General features: G+C 35.5%; 1 protein-coding gene and 1 long non-coding RNA gene across 3 annotated transcripts; one reads left to right on the top strand and one right to left on the bottom strand.

Annotated features, from left to right (window-relative positions):
• Window positions 1–6,395: 6,395 nt before the first annotated feature.
• LOC137713500 (uncharacterized) lies at window positions 6,396–12,071 on the bottom strand. 2 transcript variants are annotated; one of them, XM_088684150.1, is made up of 3 exons: window positions 11,709–12,071; window positions 8,631–11,621; window positions 6,396–7,017 (listed from the first exon to the last, which is right to left on the bottom strand). In XM_088684150.1, the coding sequence occupies exons 1-3, from the start codon at window positions 12,001–12,003 to the stop codon at window positions 6,617–6,619; spliced, it is 3,687 nt and encodes a 1,228-aa protein (XP_088540276.1). In that variant the 5' UTR covers window positions 12,004–12,071; the 3' UTR covers window positions 6,396–6,616. The 2 variants fall into 2 exon arrangements, with proteins under 2 accessions (XP_088540276.1, XP_088540275.1); XM_088684149.1 differs by having other exon boundaries at window positions 8,631–12,071.
• On the top strand, window positions 7,049–8,246 carry LOC148691215 (uncharacterized). Its single transcript, XR_015955715.1, has 2 exons — window positions 7,049–7,503; window positions 7,780–8,246. It is a non-coding gene; the product is annotated as an uncharacterized LOC148691215 (long non-coding RNA).
• Window positions 12,072–17,925: the final 5,854 nt, after the last annotated feature.

Genomic DNA, 17,925 nt, shown 5'->3' with positions numbered 1-17,925 from the left:
TGACATTTGATGGGATGGTAATGTTGATGCTGATGACGACATGGACGAAGAAGACACTGATAAGAATGATGAGAAAAAAATCACTAGGATGCCTTCCCATGATTGTTTCCATAGCAACCACTCCAAAACTATAAACATTGCATTTTTCGTTCACTTCCATGGTATATGCAAGTTCTGCTCATAATAAGACCATATCAATATTGGGACTATTAGTTTGTATATAATATAATAACTAAACCGAAGATAAAGAGAGAAAATTTTGAACAAACTAACCCGACTCAATTTGCTCGCAAAATTTTAATTAATGGGGAAAGACTTAACAAGCTCGATTAAAATAGTTGGTCTCGAGTAATCCCAAAAAACCCGTAATCATAAATCACCCATTAAAGAGGGTTAGTTTTGTAATTTTCAAATTCCTATCTAAGAGATACAGTCTGCAATCTCTCTCTTGCTCCGCCGACTGTGCCCTCTTCTCTCACTCTGCTTTCTCACAATCTTACTCTGCCACTCCGCCCCCTCCCCTCTCACGATCTCTCACTTTGGCATTCGACCCTCCGTCCTCTAACGATTTCTCACACTCTCTCTCTCTCTCAATTTAGAACAATATGAAGCAACTCGCGCTCTCTCCGCGTTGAATCAATGACAGTCATCTAGAGGTGATTTTACTTTGTCTTTCTTGTGGGTTACTGGACTATTAGCTTAATTTGGGTAATGAAGGTTTCATTTTGGCTTAATTTCGATTTTCAACTATAGTTGAATATTGGGTTTTAGGGATTTCTTGTTAGTGTGGGGATTTTTCTTCAAAATTTGAGAATTTTTATTAGTGTGGTGGTTTTAGGGATTTCTTATTAGTGCGGACTATTAGCTTGCTAAAAGTTGCTCATAGATGCATCATATTAAAATTTTCATATTGCCTTTCAACTCATGTCGAAGTACCTTGTCATCATTCAAATCCAATGAATCAGACCTTGGGTCAAACTAAACTTTTGAGGTAAAATTAATGCTTATTGTTGGTGTTTTTGTACTTTTTGTATGCATCTATATTGTATGTTGGTATATGATCGGAGGAATACAAGATATGGGCTCTCTTTGATAAGTTTATTCTTGATATTCGATAAACGTTACAAAACGGGCTCAATTTTAAGTACAAAATATGAATTACGTAAATATCTTGATGAAGAAAGACTTGAGAGAAACCATAAATATCGTAGTTGTGATGTATTAACAATTCTTGTTTCTACTGTCACCTCAGAATTAGTATTTAGTATTGGTGCTAGAGTGATCGATCAATATCATAGTTGTTTATTGCCTAAAACCGTTCAAGCATTGTTATGTATTAGAGATTGGCTTTTTGGCAAAAGAGGTAAATCTTACATGGTATTTGTTTTCTTACTGCAGTTTCCATGTTTACTACATGTTGTTTTAATTAGATAGTTTTTAGTAATTCATTAACATCTCGATTGGTATTACTTATTAAATTAGATGTTACTATAGTTCGCATGTTTATAATTGTTTTTTTTTTCCAATTTTTTATTATTATTATTATTATTATTTTCCATTTTCTCAGCATGTTTATTATTATTATTATTATTATTATTATGACTGTTACAAAATTTTTCCAATTAACAATTTTTAGTATTCTCCTTTATTTTTAGTATTCTCCTTTATTTCATATGACTGTGACTCAGTGTCTCTCAGACCACGAAAAAGTTTTTCCAATTAACAATTTTTCCTCTGGAGTCTTCCATAAATTTACTCATTCCAAGTCAAAAGTCTTTAATTGTCGCCAGCTAGTACAGTGCACCATTTTGTTTTATGCAGCCCACCCCACTCCTTCTGGATTTGAATCGCATTCGGATCCAAATTGTGGAAATTGTAGTGATCTTCACATCTTAGCTATTCATCATGCATCGTGCGGTCAGAAATCATTTGACTTTTTTTATTTAAAATTAAACACAAATAGTACCTGACGAAAATTGACGGCACGTTGTACGATGAACGATTGGGATGTGGGGATCTCTAAGATCCCCCACAAAGTGAACCAGGAGAGGATCCTCTTCCACTCATTCTAACGGTTGTCCCAAATGTGTGTAATTGTCAATCCTTCTTCTTAAATATCACTATCTCAACCCCTCTTCTTCATTTCTCATTTATTTTTATGTTCAAATTTATCAAATAATCTAAATAATCAGTTGTAAGTTGTAATAATGCTGGTGAACTATACATTTTATCCCTTTGGGGCAATCATCTAAAGATTATTAAGAATCAGTTGTAAGTTGTAACACATACTGTGTAGTGATGTTTATCTTTTTATTTATAAATAAAAGGTATTATGTTCAACTTCTATGAGCATTAATATTTTTGAAAACTTAATTATGGCCAGTTTCGGGTTGCTTAATTTAAAAAAAAATAATAATAGCTTCTTGAAAAAGTTGAGTCCTTAATTGTGTTTGGTAAATAAAAAAATGTTTGTTCTTGTAATAAAAACCTTAGTATAGATATATCGTTGTATCAAAATAAGAGAATAACGTTATCAAGCAAAGTCACCACTGTGCAGATTTTGTTGTGAAGGTGCTGAAATTAAGTTACCTAAATTAGGAGAAGTTCTTCTATCCGAAATTGGACTAGAGCCAAAAAGAGAAAGGGTATGACCATAGAGTTGGGTACGTGTGGATCTGGGAATCAAGGGCGCCGGGTATGTGTGAATTTTTGTGTCTTGATGATATAATTTCTCCTAAATTAGAGCTGTTGAGGATCACATTCACAAGCTTCAAGGAATACTCTAAAATCGTCTAACAAACTATGATCAATCATAAACCAACGAGTGTAAGAGAAGCATATGTTATAACTTAGGGTCCCACTACCCACACGCTGCTGCGGGATTGAAAAGTAAATGAAAGATTATTTTTCAAAGATATAAAAGTTAAACAACAACAACGAACCCACATGCCAATCCTACCAAAAGAAGCTTATTATAATTCTAAGTGAAACATAGGTGAGTAATTCTAAGTGAAAGGCCAACACAGATAAATTATACATTTTGAATTTCTCGATTACATAATGCACTCCTCACAATGAAGTCTTCCACTGGACCAATACTTTCATTGGGCTCAGATAATTGTAATCCAACCTAATTCCATAAACCCAGCAGTGGCAGTCTTGTAAATGAAACGAAAAAACCAATGGCACATATGTAATTAGTTCGAAATTGAGGGCGCATTCCAAATGCAATATGCATACTGCAATTTCTTTTCCAGACTTCAGTAATACGCAAGAATATTCTCATCACACACCATTTCAATTATTAGTACCCCACCCTCCCTTTCCTTCTGCATTGATTTTCCACGTGGCAAAATTTGGATACGTTCAATATTGAAATATTTGAATGTGGAGTGTTGCCAAAATTAGATTAACCGAAATCAACCAAATTAAATCTAAATTTTAATGCTCACAAGTGTACGAATCATTAAGTAGTATAGTAGGCAAGTACAATCGTTCCAACTAAGATTGAAATAATTCTAATTATCTAACTTAATTTGCATTGCACTTGGATTGGAATAGAAAAATTGATGATTATAAGAATTTTGAAATTGTAATTGTAAATAAAATGAAATGAACTTAGCTAAGTGATGACAACAACAAAGTAAACAAATTATAATTCAATTGTGAAAAACACTAGAGCATCTGATTCACCATAACCAATTATTAATGAGTAATCATCCAAATTGATGGTCTAGTTCCTCTAATTCATATAGTATCCACGACATCTAGATTACTATGTATGCTCATTTGTGCTAACAATCTATAGCATCTAGATTAGTAAACACACACGAGTTCCTTAACAACTTGGAACTGCTTAAGAGACCGCATGAAACCTAGCGCATGGCATCTACATCAAGGAATTCATGGTACCATTTGCAATACGCTAAAGCCAAATTAACAACATGGCATCTGTGTTAACTCGCATCAAATACAATCAAATCAAACCAAAGTGGTGGCCAATCACCAATATTAAAATCAAGCTCATAAGCATACAAAATGATACTCAACTTGAATGAAAATTCATAAATAATTAAACTGAGAAATTAAGAATTCATAGTCAAGGGCCATAAATGCAATTTGGCAATTTTTTTCAATTTTTTTCTTCAAAGAATAAGAGCTTGATGATCTTAATTGATACTTCCAGTTTTATTTTTATTATTCTCCTTTATTTCATATGACTATGACAAAATATTTTGTTTTCCACAAGAAAATGACATCTTCATGACTCAGTGTCTCTTGATGGAGTCTTCCATAAATTTACTCATTCCAAGTCAAAAGTCTTTAATTGTCGCCAGTTAGTACAATGCACCACTTTGTTTTATGGAGTCCACCCCACTCCTTTTGGATTTGAATCCCATTCGGATTCAAATTGTGGGAATTCTAGTGATGTTCACATCTTCGCTATTCATCATGCATCGTGCGGTCAGAAATCATTTAACTTTTTTTTATTTAAAATTAAACACAAATAGTACCTGACGAAAAATGACGGCACGATCTGCGATGAACGGCTAGGATGTAGGGATCTCTAAGATCCCCCACAAAGTGAACCCGGAGAGGATCCTCTTCCACTCATTCGAACGGTTGTCCCAAATGTGTGGAATTGTCAATCTTTCTTCTTCTCAAATATCACTATCTCAAGCCCTCTTCTTCATTTCTCATTTATTTTTAGGTTCAAATTTATCAAATAATCTAAAGAATCAGTTGTAAGTTGTAATGTTGGTGAACTATACGTTTTATCTCTTTGGGGCAATCATCTAAAGATTATTAAGAATCAGTTGTAAGTTGTAACATATACTGTGTAGTGATGTTTATGTCTTTATTTATAAATAAAAGGTATTATGTTCAACTTCTATGAGCATTAATATTTTTGAAAACTTAATGATGGCCAGTTTGGGGTTGCTTAATTTAAAAAATAAAATAAAAAAAACAACTTCTTGAAAAGGTTGAGTCCTTAATTGTTTTTGGTAAATTAAAAAATGTTTGTTCTTGGAATAAAAACCCTAGTATAGATATATCATTGTATCAAAATAAGAGAATAACACTTGACCCAGTCAACTTCAGCTCTCCGCCATATCTGCGGGGGATTATAGGATTTTTCCGTACCAGTTTTATGCCACTTCTGGTACTCCTGCAACAAACCCTCTGCGGCATCCGAGCCCCATTCCAGACAGCGTCGTTCCTATTCTTCCATAGCATCCATATGATCATCAGACAGCGTCGGTTCTTTAATTATCATCACATCCAATGCCTAGAAAATTTTGGCCCAACTCAATCAGCACGAGTCAACAAATTTGAAGAATCTGTATAATTACACGAACATAATCAGTTTCTAGAAAATTAAAATTACATAATTGACCAAAACCATACTTAGGAATCTAAGCAAAGAATCAGAAGAAATATGAGATAATTTGTTTTATTTTAATGGAAATAATTTTCCTTGGTTTAATTTTTACGAAATAATTTAGGCACTATTTAACTTTACCAAAATAATGGAACTACTATTATTTGATTCAAAATTAATTTACTTATATTTGTCATATAAATATAGATAAATTATTTTTAACAAGCATATATGATAACGAATAAAAAATGCGTAATGTATGTAATAATCTAGGTACAATAATTCACTACAACATAAAAGAATATTAATTGGTTCTTTGTTGTTTTTAGCAAAAAATATTATTATTTGATGCAAAATAACTGATTGTACAAAGGATTTTTTTTTTCCATATGAAAAATTTAACCATAATTATTTATGAACATGGCTAAATTAATATATATATATATATATGTTCCTAATATTTATCATACAAGAAAGGTAAAATTTCCATATGGGGTTAATTGCTAATCATAATTAGGGTGAGTAATAATATTTATTGACATAATCAGGGTTTTGTGACATAAGTTGTAAATATGTGATAATAATTGGTTACATATTTGTCTACATGGTACTCTATTTGAAATTTGAGTTTTATTTGGATGTTTAATATTTGGTGGGCTTTTTATTGAAAAATAGGAGTTTCAAAGGTCTTTTTCTAAAGAACCCTATAATTTACCCTATATAATATAATATGTTGAAAAAGTTATACTCTAGCAACTTTACCTTGCAGCAGTCCCCAGTTGTGTGATGCCCAACATCCTCCTCGAGGGATTTCTTGTAGAGAGAGTGATAAGCCTGCCTTGCCACAAGGAGTTCATGTGAAGACCTATCGCAGGCTATTTCGGCCAGAACCCGATTCCTTTTGGTCTACTTCTCGGTTGCTTTTGTCTAAGACTTTACGTTTGTCCGTATACATAAATAGAAATAGTAATATAAGTATGGCCATTGCATTCTCAGCCAGTCATTGTCCCTGTGCATGAAAACCAATTCTTTGTTTTATTAACTTCTATTTCTTCCTCACAAGCGTAAACACAATTTTAACTGAAAAAACATTAAGTGTTCTGCATAAAGTGACTAGAGCCCAAGCAAACCAATGCATAAAAATAAATTACAATACAGAAACATCTACGAAGAATCTTTCTTCTGAAAGGAAGACTCGAAATTTATTTATCGGAAACAAGCACTCTCTGCTTCTCAGGCCGTCAAAGGATCTAAAGCAAGCAATTCACCACAAGTTATCATACGTACTGTCTTCGACAAATGCAACTTCTGAGTTGAGATGAGTTGAGTAACTTGTCTCATTGTAGGGCGAGAATGCGGACTGGGATTCAAACATGAAAACGCAATCTTCATAAGAGAGAGTACTTCCCCTGCTTCTTGATGCGTTGGAGGCAAAATGCGTTGGTCCAGAACATCCACAACTGACATTTGATGGGATGGTAATGTTGATGCTGATGACGACGTGGACGAAGAAGACACTGATAAGAATGATGAGAAAAAATCACCAGGATGCCTTCCCATGATTGTTTCCATAGCAACCACTCCAAAACTATAAACATCGCATTTTTCGTTCACTTCCATGGTATATGCAAGTTCTGCTTATAATAAGACCATAGCAATATTGGTACTATTAGTTTGTATATATTATAATAACTAAACTGAAGATAAAGAGCGAAAATTTTGAACAAACTAAACTCAATTTGCTCGCAAAATTTTAATTAATGGGGAAAGACTTAACAAGCTCGATTAAAATAGTTGGTCTCGAGTAATCCCAAAAAACCCGTAATCATAAATCACCCATTAAAGAGGGTTAGTTTTGTAATTTTTGAAATCCTATCTAAGAGATACAGTCTGCAATCTCTCTCTTGCTCCACCGACTCTACCCTCTTCCCTCACTCTACTTTCTCACAATCTTACTCTGCCACTCCGCCCCCTCCCCTCTCACGATCTCTCACTTCGGCATTCGGCCCTCCGTCCTCGAACGATTTCTCACTCTCTCTCTTTCTCTCTCTCTCTCAATTTAGAACAATATGAAGCAGCTCGCGCTCTATCCGCGTTGAATCAATGACAGTCATCTAGAGGTGATTTTACTTTGTCTTTCTTGTTGGGTTACTGGACTATTAGCTTAATTTGGGTAATGAAGGTTTCGTTTTGGCTTAATTTCGATTTTCAACTATAGTTGAATATTGGGTTTTTGAGATTTTTTGTTAGTGTGGGGATTTTTCTTCAAAATGTGAGAATTTTTATTAGTGTGGTGGTTTTAGGGATTTCTTATTAGTGCGGACTATTAGCTTGCTAAAAGTTGCTCATAGATGCATCATAATAAAATTTTCATATTGCCTTTCAACTTCATGTAGAAGTACCTTGTCATCATTCAAATCCAATGAATCAGACCTTGGGTCAAACTAAACTTTTGAGGTAAAATTAATGCTTATTGTTGGTGTTTTTGTACTTTTTGTATCCATCTATATTGTATGTTGGTATATGATCAGAGGAATACAAGACATGGGCTCTCTTCGATATGTTTATTCTTGATATTCGATAAACGTTACAAAAGGGGCTCAATTTTAAGTACAAAATATGAATTACGTAAATATCTTGATGAAGAAAGACTTGAGAGAAACCATAAATATCGTAGTTGTGATGTATTAACAATTCTTGTTTCTACTGTCACCTCAGAATCAGTATTTAGTAGTGGTGCTAGAGTGCTCGATCAATATCGTAGTTGTTTATTGCGTGAAACCGTTCAAGCATTGTTATGTATTAGAGATTGGCTTTTTGGCAAAAGAGGTAAATCTTACATGGTATTTGTTTTCTTACTGCAGTTTCCATGTTTACTACATGTTGTTTTAATTAGATAGTTTTTAGTAATTCATTAACATCTCGATTGGTATTACTTATTAAATTAGATGTTACTATAGTTCGCATGTTTATAATTGGTTTTCTTTTTTTCCATTTTTTTATTATTATTATATTTTACTTTTTTTTTTATTTTATGTTTTAGCTTTAAGGAAAGAGGGTGCTGACTTATAAGAGCATACAATAAATCCAAGTATCGCTTATACGTTAGGTGAATGTTCTTTCAAAATCAAAGCATGTAACATGGTATGTTTAATCCATCCTAACGTTGAAAAGAAATAAATTTTGCCAAAAAATTAATCATAATCAACACTCAATTAATAAGGTTAAAAGGAAGAAAACATATTACCTGGTGCGACATACCCATATGTGCCTGCAACGGCAGTCCAAGTTGTTGAGCCTGGATTCAAAAACTTAGCAGTGCCAAAGTCTGAAACAGAGGCCTCATATTTAGAATCCAACAAAATATTCTTAGTTGATATGTCCCGGTGCACAATTGGTGGCAAGCAATCGTGGTGCATGTATGCCAAGGCATGAGCTACACCGTCAACAATATTAACCCTTTTTCTCCACCCTACTTCTTTAGCTTCTTCATCTTTGCTCAAAATTGTAGCCAAGCTACCTCTTTCAACAAACTCGTACACCAAGAACGAGTGTCGATGGTGTGAACAGAAACCATAAAGCTTCACAATATTCCGGTGTCTTATCTCTGTTAGTGCCCTTATTTCATTCAAGAATGCCGTCTCCAAATTCTTCTCACCATCCCACAATTGATGTATTTTTTTCACAGCCACTATGTTGTCACTTGACAAATTTGCTTTGTAGACACTTCCTTGTGCTCCACTCGCGATGCGATATGTGGAATCAAAATTTTCTGTCGCCCTTATGATTTCCTCATACATTGACTTTCCATCAAAATTTAAAACTGAAAACGATATTTCTTCATCCAAGTTTTTTTCTGCTTTTTCTAGACTTTTCTTCTTTCTTTGCACTACGAATTTGATTGTAAAGAAAGCAGAAATAAGTAAAATTGCTGCTCCAAGGGAGAATGTGATTCCAAATACCCATTTGCGTTCCTTTCTTGGGCCAATTGTGCAAGATTGCAAACCTTCAACGTTGCCGCACAGTCCTTTGTTCCCTTGTAAAGCTTCTAGCGGAGCTTGTCGAAAGGCTCTGTTGTTGGGAAGGGGACCTTCCAATTCATTGTAAGATACATCCACATATGACAAGCCATGCATGTCTTCAAAACTTGATGGTATGAAACCCGAAAGATTGTTGTGAGAAAGATTGAGCGTCTGTAGACTCTCCATATTGCTGATTTCAGTGGGTATACTACCTTCAAGTGAGTTGTGACTTAAATCAAGGTCGTTCAACTGAACTAACTTTTCCAACTGAAATGGAATTCCTTGGGAAAATTGATTGTTGCTCAAATTCAGATGGTACAGTTTGAGAAAGTTGCCGAATGTGCTCGCAATTGACCCATTGAATTTGTTTGATGACAAGTCGAGATATTCAAGATCAACGAGTGATCCAAATTCCGAAGGTATACAGCCTGAAAGTTGATTTTCATTCAGCATCAACTTCTGCAAAGAAGTCATTCTCCCGAACTCCTTCAGAATGGCCCCAACTAAGTGATTTGAAGAGAGATCGAGTTTATGGATTTTGTCAGCATTGACAATCTCGGGAGGTATGCTGCCAGTGAGGTTGTTTCCCGCAATTAGTAAGGTTTCTAATTTTGCGCATTGTCCCCATTTTTGTGAAATTTCACCATAAAACTTATTGTGACTTATATCTATGAAATCAAGATTTGGATAAACACCAAAGTCTTTTGATATATTGCCTGTGAATTGGTTCCCTTCAAGACGAACTCTAACTAAGCTCTTGCATGTTTTCAAGCTTTTGGGGATTGGACCTGTCAAATGGTTATTTCTCACTGAAAGGTTTTGGAGTTGTCCACTATAGCAAATATTTTGGGGCATTGAACCACTGAGCTGATTTTCATACAAAAGTAAGGTCATAAGAGATTTCAAATTCCCTATCTCTTTAGGAATAGTGCCAGAAAGATTATTCCTATCGAGCTGGAGATTGAAAAGGTTTGTGAGCTGACCTAGGGATGTTGGGATTGAACCGTTGAGCTGATTATTAGACAAGTCTAGGTCCACAAGAGATTTCAAATTCCCTATCTCTTTAGGAATAGTGCCAGAAACATTACTACTATCGAGCTCGAAAGTGGAAAGGTTTGTGAGTTGACCTAGGGATGTTGGGATCGAACCGATGAGCTGGTTATGAGACAATTTTAGGTCCACAAGAGATTTCAAATTCCCTATCTCTTTAGGAATAGTGCCAGAAAGATTATTACAGAAGAGATAGAGAAAGGAAAGGTTTGCGAGTTGACCTAGAGATGTTGGGATTGAACCGATGAGCTGGTTATAAGACAATTCTAGGTCCACAAGAGATTTCAAATTCCCTATCTCTTTAGGAATAGTGCCAGAAAGATTATTACGGAAAAGATAGAGAGTGGAAAGGTTTGTGAGCTGACCTAAGGATGTTGGGATTGAACCACTAAGCTGATTCTCATACAATTCTAGGTCCACAAGAGATTTCAAATTCCCTATCTCTTTAGGAATAGTGCCAGAAAGATTATTACTACCGAGATAGAGAGTGGAAAGGTTTGTGAGCTGACCTAGGGATGTTGGGATTGAACCGTTGAGCTGGTTATAAGACAATTCTAGGTCCACAAGAGATTTCAAATTCCCTATCTCTTTAGGAATAGTGCCAGAAAGATTATTACGGAAAAGATAGAGAGTGGAAAGGTTTGTGAGTTGACCTAAGGATGTTGGGATTGAACCACTAAGCTGATTCTCATACAATTCTAGGTCCACAAGAGATTTCAAATTCCCTATCTCTTTAGGAATAGTGCCAGAAAGATTATTACTACTGAGATAGAGAGTGGAAAGGTTTGTGAGCTGACCTAGGGATGTTGGGATTGAACCGTTGAGCTGGTTATAAGACAATTCTAGGTCCACAAGAGATTTCAAATTCCCTATCTCTTTAGGAATAGTGCCAGAAAGATTATTACGGAAAAGATAGAGAGTGGAAAGGTTTGTGAGCTGACCTAAGGATGTTGGGATTGAACCACTAAGTTGATTCTCATACAATTCTAGGTCCACAAGAGATTTCAAATTCCCTATCTCTTTAGGAATAGTGCCAGAAAGATTATTACTACCGAGATAGAGAGTGGAAAGGTTTGTGAGCTGACCCAAGGATGTTGGGATTGAACCACTGAGCGAATTGTTAGAAAGATCAAGGGAGATGAGTTTGGAGAAGGAACTGATTTTAGCTGGAAGGACATCAAAGAGATTATTGTTGCTAAGATTGAGGTATTGAAGATTGGGGAAAGACAAGAAGGAAAACTCATGTAGCGTACCTTGTATCCCAAAATTGGTAAGGTTTATCACATTGACACTTCCAACAACATTGCATGAAATACCAGTCCAGAAGCATGGGGCTGCTTTTGCATGAGCGGGTAGGTAAGCCCACGAGGTGAGATTTTGCAGGCGGGTATGGTTTTGAAAGGTGGCTTTCCATTTGAGAAGCGCTTCTGCTTCCGTGGTGGAAGTAGCAAAAGCAAAAGCAGAGCAACTTGGCGGTGAAAGAAGTTGTACGAATAAGACAAGGCAATAAGCCAAAAGGCAGAGTTTATGAAACTCTAAAGATGTCATGGCCGCTAGCGTTTAATTTTGTGTACATATTAGACTCTACTCCTAGGGCTTATTTATAATGGCATCCATGAGCTATTGTAATTAATTCAATTCAACCCGTGCCAAAAGAGGGGGTGGGAGAGAAGAAAGATACAGGACTTGCAAAATGTTTTGTACGTACAAGATAAGTCAAAGTCTTTGTCCCAAATGCATGTAATTGTATGGGGCCTACCCCTCTCCTTCTAACGGTTGTTTCCTATAATATACAATGTACTTAGTCCCAAATATGTGTAATTGTCAATCTTTCTTCTCAAATATCCCTATCTCAGCCCTGCCCTCTTGTTCACATCTCATTTATTTCTATTTTTTCTTCTTCTCATTAAAGTTATTCCGTTTGGTGTCATAAGTTCACTTATCAAATAAAAGAAAATTTGGGAAATGCTAGTGGACTTTATGTTTTATCTCTTTGGAGCAATCATCTAAAGATTATTAAGAATCAGTTGTAACACGTAATGTGTAGTGATATTTATCTTTTTATTTATCAATACAAGGTATTGTGTTCAACTTTTACGAGCATTAATAATTTTGAAAACTTAATTATGGCTAGGTTAGGGTTGCTTAAAATTTTTAAAAGCAACTTTCTTTAAAATGTTGGGTCCTTAATTTTGTTTGGTAAATAAAAAAAAGTTTTTTTTATTTTTTTCCCCCCAAATCATAGGTCTAAAACAGCTAAAAATAGAAGCAAATCTACACATGCTTCTCAAAAAAGCATTTTTTTTTTCCAAGGGACGCAAGTAATTAATGAAACTTTCATATTGACAATCCTATCCCATCATTTTTTTCTTCTAAAAGCACCTTTAGCACTATAATTTACCATTACACTTACCTACTCTTTTCACAATTATTTATTCTCACAACACAGTATAAGCAGTTTTGAAAAAAAAAAATAATACAACAATAGTTTTGGCTAAAAATTTTAGGTCGAGATTATTAAAGAATGCTTTTAGCTTAATTTTTTGTCGGTTAATTTTTTTAAAAGTAAAATTTATGTAAATTATCTTGATTAAGTTTTGTGAACATTTTAACTTAAAAATATTTAAATTCCTATAAACCTGCCCCTTGAAACATGGAAGTCATGGAACAATAATTACATTTTTATAAAGATAAGGATTAAAACTTTGAAACTTCAAATAGTTCTATTGTCACATCCCGATCCGGGCTCCACCACATCCTGGGCTCGACTCCGCCGTAGCACGATATTGTCCGTATTGGGCCCCAACCATGTCCTCACGGTTTTGTTTCTGGGAACTCACGCGAGAATTTCCTAGTTGGTCACCCATCCTAGGAATGCTCTCGCCTGAACTCGCTTAATTTCGGAGGTCCGATGGAACCCGAAGCTAGTGAACTTCCAAAAGGCCTCGTGCTGTATAAAGGTGGGCATGTATATATAAGGCATACAGGATCCGCTCCCCTGGGCGATGTGGGATCTAACAATCCACCCCTTAGGGGCCCGACGTCCTCGTCAGCACACTTTCAGCTAGAGATTGGCTTTGATACCAAATTGTCACATCCTGGGCTCGACTCCACCGTAGCATGACATTATCCTCTTCGGGCCCCAACCACGCCCTCACGGTTTAGTTTCTGAGAACTCACGCGAGAACTTCTCAGTGGTTCACCACCCATCATGGGCATGCTCTTGCCCGAATTCGCTTAACTTCGAAGTTCTGATAGCCTTGTGTTATATGGAGGTGGGCATGTACATATAAGGCACATCACCCTATCTCCATTGGTACATGTGGGATGTTACAATCCACCCCCCTTAGAGGCTCGACGTCCTCATAGGCACACTCGCACCACACAGCAGAGTGGCTCTGATACCATTCTGTCACATCCTAGACTGGCTCTGCCGTAGCATGATATTGTCCATTTTGGGCCTCGACCACGCCTTCATGGTTTTGTTTATGGGAACTCAGACGAGAAGTTCCCAGTGGGTCACCCATCCTAGGATTTTGCTCTCGCTCGAATTCGCTTAACTTCGGAGTTCCGATGAAACCCGAAGCCAGTGAGTTCCCAAAAGGCCTCGTGCTAAATGAAGGTGGGCATTTTGTTTTTGTATATTACATATATACTTTATAGTTTCCATAAATGTTTTTAAATGGTTTTATGCATTTATGCCATGAATTTTTTTTTTTTTTTATATATGCTATAATGTCGTTGAGTTTTATATTGCATCATGGCATACCCATATGCATATTACCTGCATGTAATTGAAGTGAATGGTTTGAAATGTTAATATGAATGCGAGACATGCAGGTAAGTCCAGGTAAGGTTATGTGATGAATTGAATGGTTGAATTATTATGGCATGCTTACATATAGTTCGCCCATCATTGCTGCACTTGTGTTAGTGCTTGCCCCGGGCCAAAGCTAGTGTTCACGTGATCGTAGCACTAGAGCGTGTATTATTACACCTAGCCTTGTCTTACATGTCACATTAGGTGACTCTGACACATGTGTTAGCCTAGATGGATAAGCGATAGGTGCAGTCGGACAGGTCACATTAGGTGACTCCGACTAATATGTTAGTATAGATTACAGCACGTAATCGTATCTATACTATTGTTGAGAATATTTGTTGTGGCGTACCTCTGGATTTACATTTGGCATCATTTGATTTTCATACTTATACGTAGTATGATATTTTCGAAACAATAAATGTTTTACAGCGAAGGGTTAGTATGTTCGGGAAAACAAACGGATTTTACAATCCTTTATTTTTGTGTCCACTCACCCTTCTATTTTTCGCCCCTCTAGTTTAGTAGTTGTGTTTACGTTTAAACGAGGACTCTGGCAAATCTCAGTTAATGGTTATCTTCAATGGTATAACCCTCACCCTATTTAATCTACAGTTCTTATGCTCTGACGTCACGTGTGAAATGGGTTCAATCCTGCTCACTAGCGCACTCTTGTCTTTAGGAACTTTTAGGTTTAAATTTATTTACATGTTCCACATCACTACACTTTATGGCTTCGTCACCTTCCAGGTGTCGGCGAGCACAGTTCGATTCGAAGTCGTAGTGGACATTTCAAGTCGGGATGTGTCATCTATATAGTATGCTTCAATCTTACAATAATTAATAATACAAACATAGTTAAAACGCTAAAAAGATAAGTAAAATATTACATAAGAATTACAACAATTACTAATACTAATAATATTCATCAACATTTGGTTGACTTGGTCCTTGAATTTGTGGTGGATTTCGTGGTGGACTTGGGTAATAGACATTATATTGGTCATCATCCTCAAAGATATTCCTTACGGCATTCCTTCTTATAATTTCCACTTGCTTGTCGCGGAATAATTTCTTCCTATTTGAAGTGTATTTGTTGGGGTCCTCCCTCATTACATCAAAATCGAATGTCATTTTGTAAGGGTCCTCCTTCTAATATGATCTTTTGCCATCTTGAAAATTTTGGAAGTTGGTAGAAAAAAATGGAAGAATTGTTTGAGGAAAGTGAATTTTGGGTGGATGTTTGAACAAATACATGTATTTATAGAGTTTTTGGATGAATTTTGATTTAAATAAATTCTTTTAAATGTTTTAGCCGTTCAATTTAATTTTGGACCGTTAGACCTTTTTTTTTTTTACAGTTAATTTAATATAAGAATTCAGTCATTCGATTTAATTTAATTATAAATTTGATTTCAAAAAATTTAAATATGGACTTTTGGATCAACCAATTGCCCATCGTTTCCAATCGTTGGATCACTAAAATACTAGTTATGCTAGTGGGTAGTCGTTTGGGACCAAGAGTTGATGACTTGTCGCATGAGATGCTTCTGATGCGTTGCTTAGCTACAGCTCGGCACTTTGTAGGCACTTTCACCAGTTGGAGCTAGGGCCACCACTATCCTTGGCTCATTTTTTTTTGGGAGGGGAGGTGAGAATTTGGCCCAAAGCAAGTTTTAACATTTTGAAACTCAAAATTTGAGTTTGAAACCAATCATTGTACATGGTCCTTGGAGTTCCACAAATGCAATTTGGCAACTTGGATGACTTTGGAGTCTTTTATATAAATGCAATTTGGCATTTTGGCCAAAGTCCAAGTCGATTTTAGAGTAGCAAGTGGCCTTCTACCACATTGGTGGAGAGGAATGTTGCCCTTGCACCACAGTGTGGGTTCAAATCCCGTCGACTCCCTAATCAAACAAATCTATCGTTTGAGAGGAAAAAACAAAAACAAAAAAAAAGTCGATGTTAGAGTCTTCCATCAATGCAGTTCGGCAATTTGGCAATCTGGCCAAAGTCCAAGTTAAGGACCATAAATGCAAGTTGGCAATTTTTTTTAATTTTTTTTCTTCAAAGAATAAGAGCTTGATGATCTTAATTGATACTTCCAGTTTTATTTTTAGTATTCTCCTTTATTTCATATGACTGTGACAAAATATTTTGTTTTCCACAAGAAAATGACATCCTCATGACTCAGTGTCTCTCAGACCACGAAAAAGTTTTTCCAATTAATAATTTTTCCTCTGGAGTCTTACATAAATTTACTCATTCCAAGTCAAAAGTCTTTAATTGTCGCCAGCTAGTACAGTGCCCCATTTTCTTTTATGGAGCCCACCCCACTCTTTCTGGATTTGAATCGCATTCGGATCCAAATTGTGGAAATTGTAGTGATCTTCACATCTTAGCTATTCATCATGCATCGTGCGGTCAGAAATCATTTGACTTTTTTTATTTAAAATTAAACACAAATAGTACCTGACGAAAATTGACGGCACGCTGTACGCTGAACGATTGGGATGTGGGGATCTCTAAGATCCCCCACAAAGTGAACCCGGAGAGGATCCTCTTCCACTCATTCTAACGGTTGTCCCAAATGTGTGTAATTGTCAATCCTTCTTCTTAAATATCACTATCTCAACCCTCTTCTTCATTTCTCATTTATTTTTATGTTCAAATTTATCAAATAATCTAAATAATCAGTTGTAAGTTGTAATAATGCTGGTGAACTATACGTTTTATCTCTTTGGGGCAATCATCTAAAGATTATTAAGAATCAGTTGTAAGTTGTAACACATACTGTGTAGTGATGTTTATCTCTTTATTTATAAATAAAAGGTATTATGTTCAACTTCTATGAGCATTAATATTTTTGAAAACTTAATTATGGCCAGTTTCGGGTTGCTTAATTTTAAAAAAAAAAAAATAGCTTCTTGAAAAAGTTGAGTCCTTAATTGTGTTTGGTAAATAAAAAAATGTTTGTTCTTGTAATAAAAACCTTAGTATAGATATATCGTTGTATCAAAATAAGAGAATAACGTTATGAAGCAAAGTCACCACTGTGCAGATTTTATTGTGAAGGTGCTGAAATTAAGTTACCTAAATTAGGAGAAGTTCTTCTATCCGAAATTGGACTAGAGCCAAAAAGAGAAAGGGTATGACCATAGAGTTGGGTACGTGTGGATCTGGGAATCAAAGGCACCGGGTATGTGTGAATTTTTGTATCTTGATGATATAATTTCTCCTAAATTAGAGCTGTTGAGGATCACTTTCACAAGCTTCAAGGAATACTCTAAAATCGTCTAACAAACTATGATCAATCATAAACCAACACGTGTAACAGAAGCATATGTTATAACTTAGGGTCCCACTACCCACACGCTGTTGCGGGATTGAAAAGCAAATGAAAGATTATTTTTGAAAGATATAAAAGTTAAACAACAACAACGAACCCACATGCCAATCCTACCAGAAGAAGCTTATTATAATTCTAAGTGAAACATAGGTGAGTAATTCTAAGTGAAAGGCCAACACATTGTAAATAAAATGAAATGAACTTAGCTAAGTGATGACAACGACAAAATAAAAAAATTATAATTCAATTGTGAAAGACACTAGAGCATCTGATTCGCCATAACCAATCCAACTCAATT

Source organism: Pyrus communis, chromosome 14 (genome assembly GCF_041283825.1).
Source record: "Pyrus communis isolate YQ-2024b chromosome 14, ASM4128382v1, whole genome shotgun sequence".
Classification (NCBI taxonomy): domain Eukaryota; kingdom Viridiplantae; phylum Streptophyta; class Magnoliopsida; order Rosales; family Rosaceae; genus Pyrus; species Pyrus communis.
Note: the sequence above shows the minus strand (reverse complement) of the source record. Positions and strands in the feature narration are given on the sequence as shown.